This window comes from Chanodichthys erythropterus, chromosome 12, assembly GCF_024489055.1.
Source record: "Chanodichthys erythropterus isolate Z2021 chromosome 12, ASM2448905v1, whole genome shotgun sequence".
Classification (NCBI taxonomy): Eukaryota; Metazoa; Chordata; class Actinopteri; order Cypriniformes; family Xenocyprididae; genus Chanodichthys; species Chanodichthys erythropterus.
In genome coordinates, this window is record NC_090232.1 from 60,596,101 (window position 1) to 60,612,067 (window position 15,967).

The following is a 15,967-nucleotide window of genomic DNA, read 5'->3' on the forward strand; positions in this document are numbered from 1 at the left end:
GGTGGCGCTATAACTTTGACTCACAATAGTCACATCCATGTGATCAGACTCCTATAACGAACACACTCGTGAAGTTTCATAAAGATCAATATATGTATTAAGACGTTATAACACATTTCCTGTTTCCTTTTTCTCGCCATAAATTCGTTGCCTCGCCACGGCCAAACCGTTCGAGATATCAAAAATCCCCTGGCAATTTTTAATCATCAGTGTCTTGACTTCATGCTGACCGAGTTTGGTGGCGATCGGATTAATCGTCTAGGAGGAGTATATCAAATTCCAGAGCATGCGTTTTTCAAACAACCCTTAATAGCTGACTTCCTGTTGGCGTGGCGTTTAACTTAGAGCGCGAAAGTTGTTCGGCCCGATGAGGTCTATATGTGTACCGAGTTTCATACTAATACGTGCAAGCATGTTTAATATATGGACCAAATTTTCAGACTTTTTTCAAGGGGGCGCTGTCGAGCCCCCCTGCCACGCCCGGGTACCAGCCTCTCCGGCGTCCTAATGGCCGCGGATTCCAATGTGTGTGCCAATTTTCAAGAGTTTTTGAGCATGTTAAGGCCCCCAAAAAGCCCCGGAAGACGGAAAAATAATAAAAAAAAAAAAAAAAAAAAAATAATAATAATAATCCTTAGAAGAACAAGAGGGCCCTGCGCGAATTTTCGCTTGGGCCCTAAATATAGCTGCGAGCAGCGATGGCGGGCCCATGCCCGGTGGCACCGCCACCCCGGTGGCTTCAGGGCAACTGTGCACAGCGGGCAATAGGCATTTAAAACGGTTAAACATCAAAGGACTATGTCAAATTCACTCCACATTTACTGCACTACAAGGTGCCGCTATATAGCCCCTCCTCCCTGCCCATTTTCAGAGGATTACATGTGCCAAGTTTTAACATTATTCTGATGAATTTTGAAGCAAATCAGGTAAAAATAAGAGGGTGATCTCAATGTATGCTGAAAGTGACACATTTTCTGCTTCCAGTTGGTGGCGCTATGACTTTGAATCACAATAGTCACATCCATGTGATCAGCCTTGTACAACGAAGACTAAGCCGAAGTTTCATCAAAATCAATTAATGTATGCAGAAGTTATAACACTTTGTTTCCTTTTCTTGCCATAAATTCGTTGCCTCGCCACGGCCAGACCGTTTGAGATATCCAAAATCCGTTTGCAATTAAACAACTTCAATGTGTTAGCAACAAGTTAAAAAAGCTTGGTGTAAATTGGATAAACCCTGTAGGAGTAGTAGTATAAAATTCATAGCCTGTTTTTTCAAAAAATTAACATTCAAACCAAAATAGCTGACTTCCTGTTGGTCGGAGCTAATGAATGTAAATTAGAAAATTGTCCGGCTTGATGAGAATAATATGTGTACCGAGTTTGGTGACTGTAGGAAAAACTAACCCCCACTTTTGTCAAAAGGTGGCGCTACTGAGCCCCTCCACCACGCCCATTTCTATGGCTTTGTCCATGTCTACTGGTTGACAATATTGATGTGTGTGTCGAGTTTCATGCAATTTGAAGCATGTTAAGAGCCTCAAAAACACTCAAGAATATTATTACAGTTTGACCTGTTGCCATGGCAACAATATTTCAAATATCAAAAATCCTGTCATAGGTCTACATCTGCTGTGTATTGACATTACACTGATGAAGTTTGAAGCAAATCAGGTAAAAATAAGAGGGTGATCTCAAAGCATTTTAAAAGTGATACACTTCTTGCTGCCATTTGGTGGCGCTATAACTTTGACTCACAATAGTTACATCCATGTGATCAGACTACTACAACCAACACACTCCTGAAGTTTCATAAACATCAATCAATGTATGCAGAAGTTATAACACATTTCCTGTTTCCCTTTTCTCGCCATAAATTCGTTGCCTCGCCACGGCCAAACCGTTTGAGATATCCAAAATCCGTTTGCAATTAAACAACTTCAATGTGTTCGCAACAAGTTAAAAAAAGCTTGGTGTAAATTGGATAAACCCTGTAGGAGTAGTAGTATAAAATTCATAGCCTGTTTTTTCAAAAAATTAACATTCAAACCAAAATAGCTGACTTCCTGTTGGTCGGAGCTAATGAATGTAAATTAGAAAATTGTCCGGCTTGATGAGAATAATATGTGTACCGAGTTTGGTGACTGTAGGAAAAACTAACCCCCCCACTTTTGTCAAAAGGTGGCGCTACTGAGCCCCTCCACCACGCCCATTTCTATGGCTTTGTCCATGTCTACTGGTTGACAATATTGATGTGTGTGTCGAGTTTCATGCAATTTGAAGCATGTTAAGAGCCTCAAAAACACTCAAGAATATTATTACAGTTTGACCTGTTGCCATGGCAACAATATTTCAAATATCAAAAATCCTGTCATAGGTCTACATCTGCTGTGTATTGACATTACACTGATGAAGTTTGAAGCAAATCAGGTAAAAATAAGAGGGTGATCTCAAAACATTTCAAAAAGTGATACACTTCCTGCTGCCAGTTGGTGGCGCTATAACTTTGACTCACAATAGTCACATCCATGTGATCAGACTCCTATAACGAACACACTCGTGAAGTTTCATAAAGATCAATATATGTATTAAGACGTTATAACACATTTCCTGTTTCCTTTTTCTCGCCATAAATTCGTTGCCTCGCCACGGCCAAACCGTTCGAGATATCAAAAATCCCCTGGCAATTTTTAATCATCAGTGTCTTGACTTCATGCTGACCGAGTTTGGTGGCGATCGGATTAATCGTCTAGGAGGAGTATATCAAATTCCAGAGCATGCGTTTTTCAAACAACCCTTAATAGCTGACTTCCTGTTGGCGTAGCGATTAACTTAGAGCGCGAAAGTTGTTCGGCCCGATGAGGTCTATATGTGTACCGAGTTTCATACTAATACGTGCAAGCATGTTTAATATATGGACCAAATTTTCAGACTTTTTTCAAGGGGGCGCTGTCGAGCCCCCCTGCCACGCCCGGGTACCAGCCTCTCCGGCGTCCTAATGGCCGCGGATTCCAATGTGTGTGCCAATTTTCAAGAGTTTTTGAGCATGTTAAGGCCCCCAAAAAGCCCCGGAAGACGGAAAAAAAAAAAAAAAAAAAAAAAAAAAAAATAATAATAATAATAATCCTTAGAAGAACAAGAGGGCCCTGCGCGAATTTTCGCTTGGGCCCTAATAATCCTTAGAAGAACAAGAGGGCCCTGCGCGAATTTTCGCTTGGGCCCTAATAATAATCCTTAGAAGAACAAGAGGGCCCTGCGCGAATTTTCGCTTGGGCCCTAATAATCCTTAGAAGAACAAGAGGGCCCTGCGCGAATTTTCGCTTGGGCCCTAATAATCCTAAAGAAAACAAAAGGGCCTTCAGCCCCTTATAGGGCTTTGGCCCTAATAATAATCCTCAAGAAAACAATAGGGCCTTCAGCCCCTTATAGGGCTTTGGCCCTAATAATAATAATAATAATAAATATAGCTGCGAGCAGCGATGGCGGGCCCAAGCCCGGTGGCACCGCCACCCCGGTGGCTTCAGGGCAACTGTGCACAGCGGGCAATAGGCACTTAAAATGGTTAAACATCAAAGGACTATGTCAAATTCACTCCACATTTACTGCACTACAAGGTGCCGCTATAGAGCCCCTCCTCCCTGCCCATTTTCAAAGGATTACATGTGCCAAGTTTTAACATTATTCTGATGAATTTTGAAGCAAATCAGGTAAAAATAAGAGGGTGATCTCAAAGCATTTTAAAAGTGATACACTTCTTGCTGCCATTTGGTGGCGCTATAACTTTGACTCACAATAGTTACATCCATGTGATCAGACTACTACAACCAATACACTCCTGAAGTTTCATAAACATCAATCAATGTATGCAGAAGTTATAACACATTTCCTGTTTCCCTTTTCTCGCAGTTGGTGGTGCTATAACTTTGACTCACAATAGTCACATCCATGTGATCAGACTACTACAACTAACACACTCGTGAAGTTTCATAAAGATCAATATATGTATGCAGACGTTATAACACATTTCCTGTTTCCTTTTTCTCGCCATAAATTTGTTGCCTCGCCACGGCCAAACCGTTTGAGGTATCCAAAATCCGTTTGCAATTAAACAACTTCAATGTGTTAGCAACAAGTTAAAAAAAGCTTGGTGTAAATTGGATAAACCCTGTAGGAGTAGTAGTATAAAATTCATAGCCTGTTTTTTCAAAAAATTAACATTCAAACAAAAATAGCCGACTTCCTGTTGGTCGGAGCTAATGAATGTAAATTAAAAAATTGTCCGGCTTGATGAGAACAATATGTGTACCGAGTTTGGTGACTGTAGGAAAAACTAACCCCCCCACTTTTGTCAAAAGGTGGCGCTACTGAGCCCCTCCACCACGCCCATTTCTATGGCTTTGTCCATGTCTACTGGTTGACAATATTGATGTGTGTGTCGAGTTTCATGCAATTTGAAGCATGTTAAGAGCCTCAAAAACACTCAAGAATATTATTACAGTTTGACCTGTTGCCATGGCAACAATATTTCAAATATCAAAAATCCTGTCATAGGTCTACATCTGCTGTGTATTGCCATTACATTGATGAAGTTTGAAGCAAATCAGGTAAAAATAAGAGGGTGATCTCAAAGCATTTCAAAAAGTGATACACTTCCTGCTGCCAGTTGGTGGCGCTATAACTTTGACTCACAATAGTCACATCCATGTGATCAGACTACTACAACCAACACACTCGTGAAGTTTCATAAAGATCAATATATGTATGCAGACGTTATAACACATTTCCTGTTTCCTTTTTCTCGCCATAAATTCGTTGCCTCGCCACGGCCAAACCGTTCGAGATATCAAAAATCCCCTGGCAATTTTTAATCATCAGTGTCTTGACTTCATGCTGACCGAGTTTGGTGGCGATCGGATTAATCGTCTAGGAGGAGTATATCAAATTCCAGAGCATGCGTTTTTCAAACAACCCTTAATAGCTGACTTCCTGTTGGCGTGGCGTTTAACTTAGAGTACGAAAGTTGTTCGGCCCGATGAGGTCTATATGTGTACCGAGTTTCATACTAATACGTGCAAGCGTGTTTAATATATGGACCAAATTTTCAGACTTTTTTCAAGGGGGCGCTGTCGAGCCCCCCTGCCACGCCCGGATACCAGCCTCTGGGGCGTCCTAATGGCCGCGGATGTGTGTGCCAATTTTCAAGAGTTTTTGAGCATGTTAAGGCCCCCAAAAAGCCCCGGAAGACGGAAAAAAAAAAATAAAAATAAAAAAAATAATAATAATCCTTAGAAGAACAAGAGGGCCCTGCGCGCTTAATTCGCTTGGGCCCTAATAATAATAATAATAATAATAATCCTAAAGAAAACAAAAGGGCCTTCAGCCCCTTACAGGGCTTTGGCCCTAATAATAATAATCCTAAAGAAAACAATAGGGCCTTCAGCCCCTTGGGCTTTGGCCCTAATAAGTAAATGCACAGGACGATGTTACCACCTGCTGGGCATTGCTGCCTGTCGCACCTCCTCCAGTGCCCATGGGTCAGCTGCAGGGTCATCAGCCAGAAACCACCATTCACCAACGTTTCGCTCCTTTAATTTTGGAACGTCTCTTGGTGGCGGAGCAGTGACAGGGACGTCTCCCTGTCACCCCCTGCAGCTGATCGCTGTTCTCCCTGCAGCTGTTGTCTGGGGTTAGGTGTTCTTCCCCCAACACCTATCATTCCTCCTCAGCCAGAGCCAAAAGCTACCTTTCTCTGCCTCCTCTGCCAGATCCTTTGTTGCCCTCCTTAGCCTCCTTCCAGTCACTCCTGCTTCCCTCAAGAGGCGTATGGTTGACAACCCAAGGAAACCTCGGCATCCGACCTCCACTGGGTAGATGTTCGTCTTCCAGCCAGCCTCCCGGCACTCAGCAGCAAGTTCTGAGTACCTGGCCTTCTTCCGTTCGAAGGCGGCCTCGATTCCCTCCTCCATTGGTACGGTAAGCTCGATGAGGTGTATCGACCTTGTCTTGGTTGACCACACCACTATGTCTGGCCGGAGAGATGTGGTGGTTATCTCCGTTGGGAACCGGAGCTGCCTATCCAGGTCGACCCTCATATTCCATTCCTGGTTGGGGGAGAAGGGCCTTGCTGTTTCTCTTGATCTGGTGCTTCTCCTTACCCCTCTTTCCGACACAAAGATGGTGGGGTCCTCTGCTGGTGGTGGTTGTTTGCTACCCTGTCAGCACTCCTCCAGTACTTCAGCTAGCTTTCTCAGGACCTGATCGTATATAATAATAATAATAATAATAATAATCCTAAAGAAAACAATAGGGCCTTCAGCCCCTTGGGCTTTGGCCCTAATAATAATCCTTAGAAGAACAAGAGGGCCCTGCGTGCTAATTCGCTTGGGCCCTAATAATTCTAAAGAAAACAATAGGGCCTTCAGCCCCTTAGAGGGCTTTGGCCCTAATAATAAACGGAGCAATTCCAATAGGGTCCTCACACCATCGGTGCTCGGGCCCTAATAATAATAATAAACGGAGCAATTCCAATAGGGTCCTCACACCATCGGTGCTCGGGCCCTAATAATAATAATAATAAACGGAGCAATTCCAATTGGGTCCTCACACCATCAGTGCTCGGGCCCTAATAATAAACGGAGCAATTCCAATAGGGTCCTCACACCATCGGTGCTCGGGCCCTAAAAATAATAATAATAATAAACGGAGCAATTCCAATTGGGTCCTCACACCATCGGTGCTCGGGCCCTAATAATCCTAAAGAAAACAATAGGGCCTTCAGCCCCTTGGGCTTTGGCCCTAATAATAATAATAATAATAATAATAATCCTAAAGAAAACAATAGGGCCTTCAGCCCCTTGGGCTTTGGCCCTAATAAGAATCCTTAGGGGATCAAGAGGGCCCTGCGCGAATTTTCACTTGGGCCCTAATAATAAGCGGAGCAATTCCAATAGGGTCCTCACACCATCGATGCTCGGGCCTTAATAATAATAATAATAATAATAATAAAAAAATGGAGCAATTCCAATAGGGTCTAATAATAATAATAATAATAATAATCCTAAAGAAAACAAAAGGGCCTTCAGCCCCTTACAGGGCTTTGACCCTAATAATAATGATAATAATAATAATAATAATAAAAGGAGCAATTCCAATAGGGTCTTCACACCATCGGTGCTCGGGCCCTAATAATAATAATCCTAAAGAAAACAAAAGGGCCTTCAGCCCCTTACATGGCTTTGGCCCTAATAATAATCCTAAAGAAAACAAAAGGGCCTTCGGCCCCTTACAGGGCTTTGGCCCTAATAAACCTCTCTCACCTGAACCTCTTCTCCTCTCACTGACTGGTATCCTAACAGTGGCTCTGCTGGCGGAGCGTTGATAGTGACAGACTTCTCAGAGTGACTGCTGCCTTTACTTCGGGATTTGTGGCAGTCCCGGCTACATTCTCTAAAAAAACATGGACACAACAGTGAAGTTAGGTATAGGTTGTTTAAGTCTTTCTGGTAGAAAGAAGTATGTCAAGGAGATTACTTTGCCTTTTTTAAAAGGAATAGTTCACCCAAAAATTTTAATTCTGTTAGACATTGCACTTCTTATGTATTCAATCTTATATCACTAAATGAGTATTTTTTCACAGTAATGATACATATCACAATATAGTTATTTTTGCTTTTTACAATATCAAAATCTCATCACCAATAGTAATATAAAAAAAAAACTAGCCTAATTAAGTAAAATTACAATATAACAAAGACAAATGAAAAAGAACCTGAAAAACGAGCAGTAGAAATAAATACTACATACATATATACATACATATATATATATATATATATATATATATATATATATATATATATATATATTTTTTTTTTTTTTTTTTTTTTTTTAAGTGCTGTCAATCAATACAAAAAAAGGAACTAATTCATTTTTTTTCTGTAATTAATCATGATTAAAAACATTGGAGTTTTTAAATTTTTTTAGGACTGTCAATGCTTCTCTTGAATTGGACTTGAAGCGCCTCTCCGCCACCTCACTCCTTAGTGCTGACTGAGTACATGAAGTACGGTCACCGTCCAGTGCACTTTTGGCTCCGGAAAGGACAAGAAACTCTTCCCGTTGTTTCTTCTCCTTTCGACCTCAAGGCATCTGGTGTTTCTCTGTTAGTCTAGAGATTAGGCCATCACTTGAACCAGTGACACCTGCTTAAACATACCTCCTAGAAAAACTAAATGGGTAAAAACCTCTTTCCTTCCTTTCCCTTTTCTTATTTCTTTTTCTCTCTCTCTCTCTCTCTCTCTACCAGTTTGTTCTATTTATTTACCTTATGGTGATAATCTCTGGAAAGGAATCATCTGTATTCTGAGTAATAGTAATGACGCGTACCAGCCCCGTCATCAGTCAACACCGCTTACAGCTGTCATCCAAGATAGTTAAACCCCTTAGTCTCACACTGGCTTCCCCCACTTCAGCTAGTCACTCCCTATACGGCCCACATAGCAGTCCGAACTTGCATTTGCTTGTGCCATCTCTTTCTCTCATGTCCCCAAAGTGTGTCAGTCTGCCCAGGACATCCAGGACCCCCTGGAGACCCAGCGGAACAATGTGATGGTTGCCCTTCAGTTAAAGCAATCAACGACCTGCAACCGCAGAGCAAGGGACAGCGAGATCGGCAGCACCAGCACACACGTGACACCTGACCTGAGCCACAAAGAGCTTCATCCTCTCCTTAGCCCATGTTCATACGGGCTTCCAACAGGAGGTAATTGAACGAACGCTGCAAGTCACTGAGTTCCACAGAGAACCAACCCACTCAGCATGAGAAGGCACAGGACCGATGCAAGAACCATGACAGAGCAGAGCAATTGAGGGAGGTCACCAGTCCTCAGGAGGCTCTGACAGCTGTTGAACTTTGCCAGTTAAAGAACGTAAGGAATGTAAGGTTTGAATTTAAAGAGACACTAAAGTTAAGGCCCTTGAAGGCCACCCACATGCAGAACTGAAAGTCAAACACTGACTCCACAATTCAGCAGCGTGAGAGACAAACACATGGTGGTCCGAAAAGAACTGAAACAGCCCGAACAACTACAAATGGACCACACAAGGAACTTGCAACCTGATGGACTTTGCAGCAGCAGCAGCGAGAGCTCCCCCAACCCTTCTCAAAGGGGAGAGGGGCCAGAGCCTGCAGGTTAGGAGACCACAGCACCAATGCCAACATAATAGACATTCCCTTTTGTTCCAAAGTCCCTGACTGGTGTGATCCACCAAGACAGGCTCTCTGTTCTGGATCACACCCCACCAGATTCACTATGAGTTTTGACTTAACAGCCAGAAAAACTCCAATTAGACTATAAGCAGCTGAAGGCCCCCGACACCAAGCAGGGCAGATCTGAAAGTCCCAAGTTTACTGCCACAGACTCGGACAAACCTGGAATGAATGGAGGACACCAACAGGACCTTTGCCTCCTATAACAGCTAGTCACCCCTTTGGACAGCACAACCTGCCCTCACACAGTGCCACTCATGTGACCTGACACAGAAGGCCTGTAACACACAAGGCCCCTCAGCAGGGGGTTCTCAAGGCCCCAATGACTTTGAACTGCAAACGCAGTGCTTTACCCATAGCTTCTACAAAAGGTTCCTAGGCAGCATAGGGCATAAAGCTTTTAAAGTAGATGAAAATGTGTGTTCGCAGAAATGCAGGAGTCTGCAGTAGGAGTGGAAGGAAACCTTGTGTGAATGTGTAAATCTCAAATGCTCATGACTATCCACGACAAGCTATTTTGAAATATGACACTAGATTGAGCCGGTTAAGCCAGCATGGCCTAACACCACTTGCTTAAACCATCGTCCAACTAAAAGTGTGTTTAATAATTGATTATTCCGACATGACGTTTGACAACGTTTGATTCGCATGTAGATCGATGGTGCTGGTTTGTTAGATGCAGATAAAACTATAGCTTGAAGTGACACCTCTGCCGTAACAGAAAGAGTATTAAGACATTTTAGCATATGTTCAAATGGTATCAGTGTAAAGTTAATCTGATTTTAGCGAAGAAATCCTAATATCAGTATTAGAGCGTAAGCCTGTGCTGACGAAGGAATCTCAGCTCAGCGGCATGTAAACTGTACCAGAATTGATTATTCTGCTTTGGTTGGAGAAATACCAATTGCAGTATTGCTTAACCTGTTTCTGATGAATGCATCTCAGTACAGTGTTATATAAATGTAGATTTGGGTAATGCTCCCCTTTTATAGTTAAGATTGATGTCATTCATCTAAACTTTGGCCACAAGAAACTAGACATACTCTCCTTCTTGATTTTGTTTATTTAAAACAGTTGCTTCAATTTTATGAGCCAGCTACAAAGTAATCTGAACAATTACTAGGGCATAATTCTGAGCACCACTAATAAGCAGAATCTAATAGGAAAGCTCTCCTCTTCCTCTCCCTTTTTCTTTCCTATTTGTTCAGAGGTCAAGCCTGTCGTGAGCCATCAGTAAGAAATACTAAGAAATAATTTGACCACAAGAACCATCTTAAGTCATTTGTTAAACCTAGCTGTATTTTATACACCTGGCTGCTCACTGTGCCTTTAGCCCTAAATTCTGTTTGATCTTGCAGTAGTCTCTCGCCCTTACTCTCACCACAAGCGTGCCTAAATGTTGCAGATGCTCAGCCTAACTGCCCAGATGGCAGACCAAAAGGACTGGCTAGGTGTCGTGAGGAACACCCTCCTAACCAGTGCTGCTGATCAATTATAGCACCAGAGCCAAAAGCAACTGGACAAAGATGGAAGAGAAGTAAAGGCAGATGACTCAAACCAGAGGTATGGTCACAATGATCTGACTGAAGTGAACTTCTTCCTGGCCCACATCCTCACTGTTTTGAAACAGGAGGTGAACAACCTCAAACTCCAGATCACAGAGACTCACAAGGAGCTGATGCATGCTAAAAGCCACATAGACCAGCTAGAGATGGAGGCTCGGGACAGACACAAGGACCCTGACAGAATAGAGACACAGAAGAAAAGCCACAAACTGCAAACGGCTCTGACAGCTGCTCCGCAACAAGAGCAGCTGGAAAAGGCAGCCAGAGAAGATGTGGTAAAAGAACTCTTTCACAAATAGTCACTGTTAAAAATAGCAAATTCTGAACTCAAGCACCTTCTGCTTGACACCTTATCAGCTAATTTCCTGAAAGATGACACAATCAGGAGGACCTGTGAACGTCCTCTGGATGTGTCCAGATCTGGGACTGAAGCTCTGACCCAGCAGCTGGACAACACCAAAGATGAACTTGACATGGCCCAAAGAGAACTAAGACTCTCTTGCCTGCAGCTGAAGAACCTCCTCCAGCCAAGCACAGAAGTACAGAGGGGGGAGCCAAAGCCTTCTGCTTGACACCTTATCAGCTAATTTCCTGAAATCCTCTAAAGCTACAGAAGGAGAAGGATTAATTCAGACAGACCCAGGCATCAGACCTACCACAGGGAGAAGCCATGGATGGAAACACCCTCTTCCTGCAGACACCACATGATCTCCAACAGCAGGTAGCACAAGGGCGACCGGACATGTCTGCATCGAGCCTGTAGGAGCTTCTAACACTAGTAAAGAGCCCCTTGAACAGTACTTACTTGAGAAGTACTCAGAAGCACAAGCTTCTGGCCACTCACACAAGACCACTCAGACCTGCTCAAGTCGGCGCTGCCACAAGAGCAGAGGGACACAGCAAACTTCAGACTCCTTCGGACTGAGAGCAGAGGTAACAAACGCTTCTGTCATCAACCCTAGGTCAGTCTGAAACACTCTTCACACTACAACTCCCATAACCTCTTCCTGCAACCACCTGCTTCACGGGTGTCCGAATGACAGATGACACTGTCATGGCACCTGCTACCTCGACACCTGCTGAGCAAGCTCAAAGAGCTGATCCTCGCCACCAGCAAACCTCTTGCCTCCACTAACTGACTTTAGAGTGACAGGTGACACACTGTCAAGGCACTGGATGCTTTGATTCCTGCAGCACCAGCTCAGAGACCTGAGTTTGCAGACTGTCTGCATCAACCGCCATGAAACGACCACCACTCCAGGAGACACACACAACCAGGGCCCATCACAGCCTTCCAGCCTTGTGTGCCAGTGATGTGTATGATCTTCCTGCACCTTCAACGTCGCTCACTGTTGTCATAAGAGAGACAACAACGAGCGAAAGGGGGGAATTATGTAATGACTGAGGCAAATCAGACACAATTATTGGTTAGTTAACCAATAGTTTTAAGCTCACTCTGGAGTCTGTCCCCATCCCCCGGGAAATTTTCAGTTACAAGTTTATTGCGCTGAGGAATGTGGTTGCCGCATGGAGAACAGAGTAGAGGCACAGAAAATCTGCATCTTCCCTGCATTTTCCACACAGAACACAGACTCTATGGCATTAATGTATAAACAGACTGTGCTATAAATGAATCCCTCTCAGGAAATGGTATCCATTATTACTGATGATGTATTGTACTCTGTACTATGTACTATGTATTGTATTTACATGTTTGATGATTGTTAAATGTTATGACCTGCACGGTAACTTCCATCATGCCATGATTAGTGTCTATACGTTCGTAGCGGGAAGATTTAAATGCTTGTGTATGCGGTACATCCATACCTGTGCAACACATCAGTATTAAAAGAATATTTAATAGTTCTGATTCAAGAACTCAGCTTGTTAATCTTTCTGGGTTGTAAAAGCCCTGACAGGAGGGCTGTTGCCACCCAGAATTACAACATCTTCATTGGTCCGGTCAACAACTGAGAGGTGTGACTTTGACCAGAGGTTGAAAAAACAGCGAACAGTGCCACTCCCTCTCTTCTTCCTTGCTTCTAGACGACCGAACAAATCTCCTTGCAGCCGGCCTCTCTAGGCCCGGCCGCAAGGCTGGTAGGCCCCTGGCCTACAACACCCAGCCATGTGCTCATCACCCAACAGATAAATTCAGATGATAACTTCAAGAGTTATCCTCAACCTGCAGATCCGACGCTCTTCAGCCTAAAGGCATCTTGCAAGTATCGTACATTTTAATGCTAAACAGCGATTTAGTATTGAGGTGTAAAGACTTACCTTTGCTATTGCTAAAAGAAACTGATGAGTCCTTTCCAGATTGCCTTTGACATTTCATGTAGCTCTAGTAACATCATCTCTTCAACTCTATCATTACTCACTCTGACTTGTGTATGTGTGTGTGACCCTTTGTGTATGTTATGTTACATGTTTGTTTGTTAGTTTAGTTATGTGTTTGTGAGTTAGTTAATAAAGATTGTGCACAAGACATGTTTGGTTCTGATTCCGTCTGCTAATGAATTGCCTCTTAAGTGATAGATCCGGACTACGTGCTCTGAGTAGTACAGTACAATAAGAAATATTATTTTTCCATAACTTGGAAATTAACATTTCTTATAATTAATAAACAATCAACACTGAGCATTCACTGGACGAACAGGTTAGCAGATTGTAATATTAATTTTAATGTAGCTATGTCCAGTTAATCTGATTAACGGATTTGCATATTAATAATTAATCATAATTAATAATCATAATGAGTTATGAATAATTATTAATATTTCCCCTTTGAGTTAATTTTCGCTCCAACGGTGAGCACATTTCCGGGTGTTCTGTACTTTTTAAATACAGAATAGCAAATGGGATTCCCTCTTAAGATTCATCAGTGGAAAGAAAGAAAAAGAGGAACAAGGGGAGGAGGAAGCCAAGCAAGAGAAACAAATAAGAAGTGTTTTAACTTTAAATCTGTTTTGAAATAAGTTGTTTTTCAAATAAAGTTTTCCAAGTGATATGACTGTTTGCGTTTTTATTTATTTATTTTTATTAATTACTTACCCTGTAACTACATGAAATAAGAGGGTAACAAGCTCCACTTTAATTTACGGCCCGTGATGTCATATTTACCCCTTAGTTATGTCATACGTACCCCTTAGTTATAAAATATTAAAAGTATGAATAATTTGGGTTACACTTTATTTTACAGTGCTGTAGTTACATTGTAATTACTCCAATAAGTACTGAGTACTATTAACTAACTACATGTACTTACTATAGAGTTACAGTTAGGATTAGGGTTTGGCTTCGGGTTATTTGCTTGTAATTATGCATAATTTACTGTTATTACTATAGTAAGTACATGTAGTGACATGTAACTAAGGCACTGTAAAATAAAGTGTTACCATAATTTGTTATTTTTCCTGGTTGTTCCCTTTATTCCCAATACTTCACATATTGTTCCCCTATACTTACACATACTTACTGTATAGTTACACTATAATTATTGAAAGTTACGCTGTAAATTTGTTGTAATTACACAGTACTTTCTGGGCTGTAATCTAAATTGTTACCCCTGCTGCCTGTTTTTAATGTTAAATAAAACAACAAATAAAGAAATCACTCACTGCTCTTGACCGAATAGTTTTTGTAACTTCAATAATGATTAATCTTTATTTATTTTATACAGTAAAGATATGCAGTGATATTTTATATTTGATTACTTTATCCATTTTCTGTACGTGAAAACGACTGTTAGACACCTGAAAAACCTGAAAAGCACTGTTCCTGGATCCTGGATCTGTTTTTTCGCTCTTCTTTATTCTTTTTTTGAGATACTCAAAATCAAATGACTCGGAGGCAAAAAAACGTGATCAGGACATCCCTAATAAAAATGTTATAAAACATTTAAATTATATTTGTTAGAATAATAAGTTATATTTGTTATAAATAATATATTTGAGGGAGTGCACCTGCCGGGACAAATTGGTTTACATACCATGTCAAAAATTTAGAGTGTTGGGCAAAAGAGAACCTGACTGAGCCTTAAAATTAAGTAGCCAGATGTTGGCCAATTGGCTGAATAACAGTCATGGCAAGTGACACAGGGAACTTTAGATTAAAAAGAGAGGGAAGATAAATGAGAGGGCAAAGACAAAAGAATGACAATGATCTCATCAGATGAGAAAGGAAGACAGGGGTGACAGTATCCAATGACCTGCTGCATATCACAGCAGCCTCTTCAGAACTTGCCACTTAACATCAAAAAGGAGAAAGAGACCCTCATGGAAATTCTTACCCGTGCCTTTGAGATCCCCTTGACCAGCCTGAGTAGTACGAGTAGCCAGAGTAGGTGGACTCTGTATCCATGGTGATGCTGTTTTGCCCCAGCGAGTGGCTGAGGGCTTTTTGGATGTTGACAGGTTGGAGAGCAGGAGTCTTTGGGCAGTCTTATCTGAAGGAGGAACTTACTCAGCAGAACAACAAAGAGGTCAGCCGGCTATCAATCCTGGATGTGTGCAAGAGGGCTTTAAGCCAGCAAAATTCAATCTGAAAAGACAAAGAGTTTAGTTTTGGGACCAAGTCAAATGAGCCAACCCTCAAGAGCAGCAGATAAAGGCTGTCAGTCCTGTTTCCTATAGTATATTTCAAATAACAGATCTCCTTTGGAAGTCACAGTTAACTTTCACAGATTTTTTATTTGTTTCCTTGTTTCTGGTGTCTAAATGTGTGTGTGCTTCTCATTTCTTATTTGTGCATCCTCATTTCCTTTCCTGTAAATAGTTACGTTTAGTTTGTTGCTATGTAAAGGACAAAACAAAAGCATTAATAATCATATTAATATTATATAGAATTCATCTATTTAAAAATAATTAATTAAACAGATTTCCAGGCATTTCTTTTTTTTTCACAGCTGATGTATTTTTGCTTGCTTTAAAATAAATGTCTCTTGTTTAGTTAGGTTTTTATATTGGAGTCTCTTTTGCTGCCAGGTTTCCTTGGATTTGCTTCTCAGTTCCATGCAATTTTAAGCTTTTCTTGGTTCATTGTATGTTTTACAGGCAACCTCTCTCATGCTAATTCAGATTTGCACAGTTGGTTTTAAATTAATCTGGTTTATTTTAATTCAAGACTCCATAGT

At 41.6% G+C, this 15,967-nt stretch overlaps 1 protein-coding gene across 1 annotated transcript in view; it reads right to left on the bottom strand.

Moving 5' to 3' along the window:
- LOC137032502 (vang-like protein 1) overlaps nt 1-15,967 on the bottom strand; it is a 173,288-nt gene that overhangs the window by 110,538 nt on the left and 46,783 nt on the right. The window contains exons 2-3 of the mRNA XM_067404261.1: nt 15,125-15,375; nt 7,317-7,446 (exon numbers count right to left, since the gene is read on the bottom strand). Coding sequence (XP_067260362.1) covers nt 7,317-7,446; nt 15,125-15,195 — 201 coding nt within the window. The 5' untranslated portion in view covers nt 15,196-15,375. The remainder of the gene's footprint in view (nt 1-7,316; nt 7,447-15,124; nt 15,376-15,967) is intronic.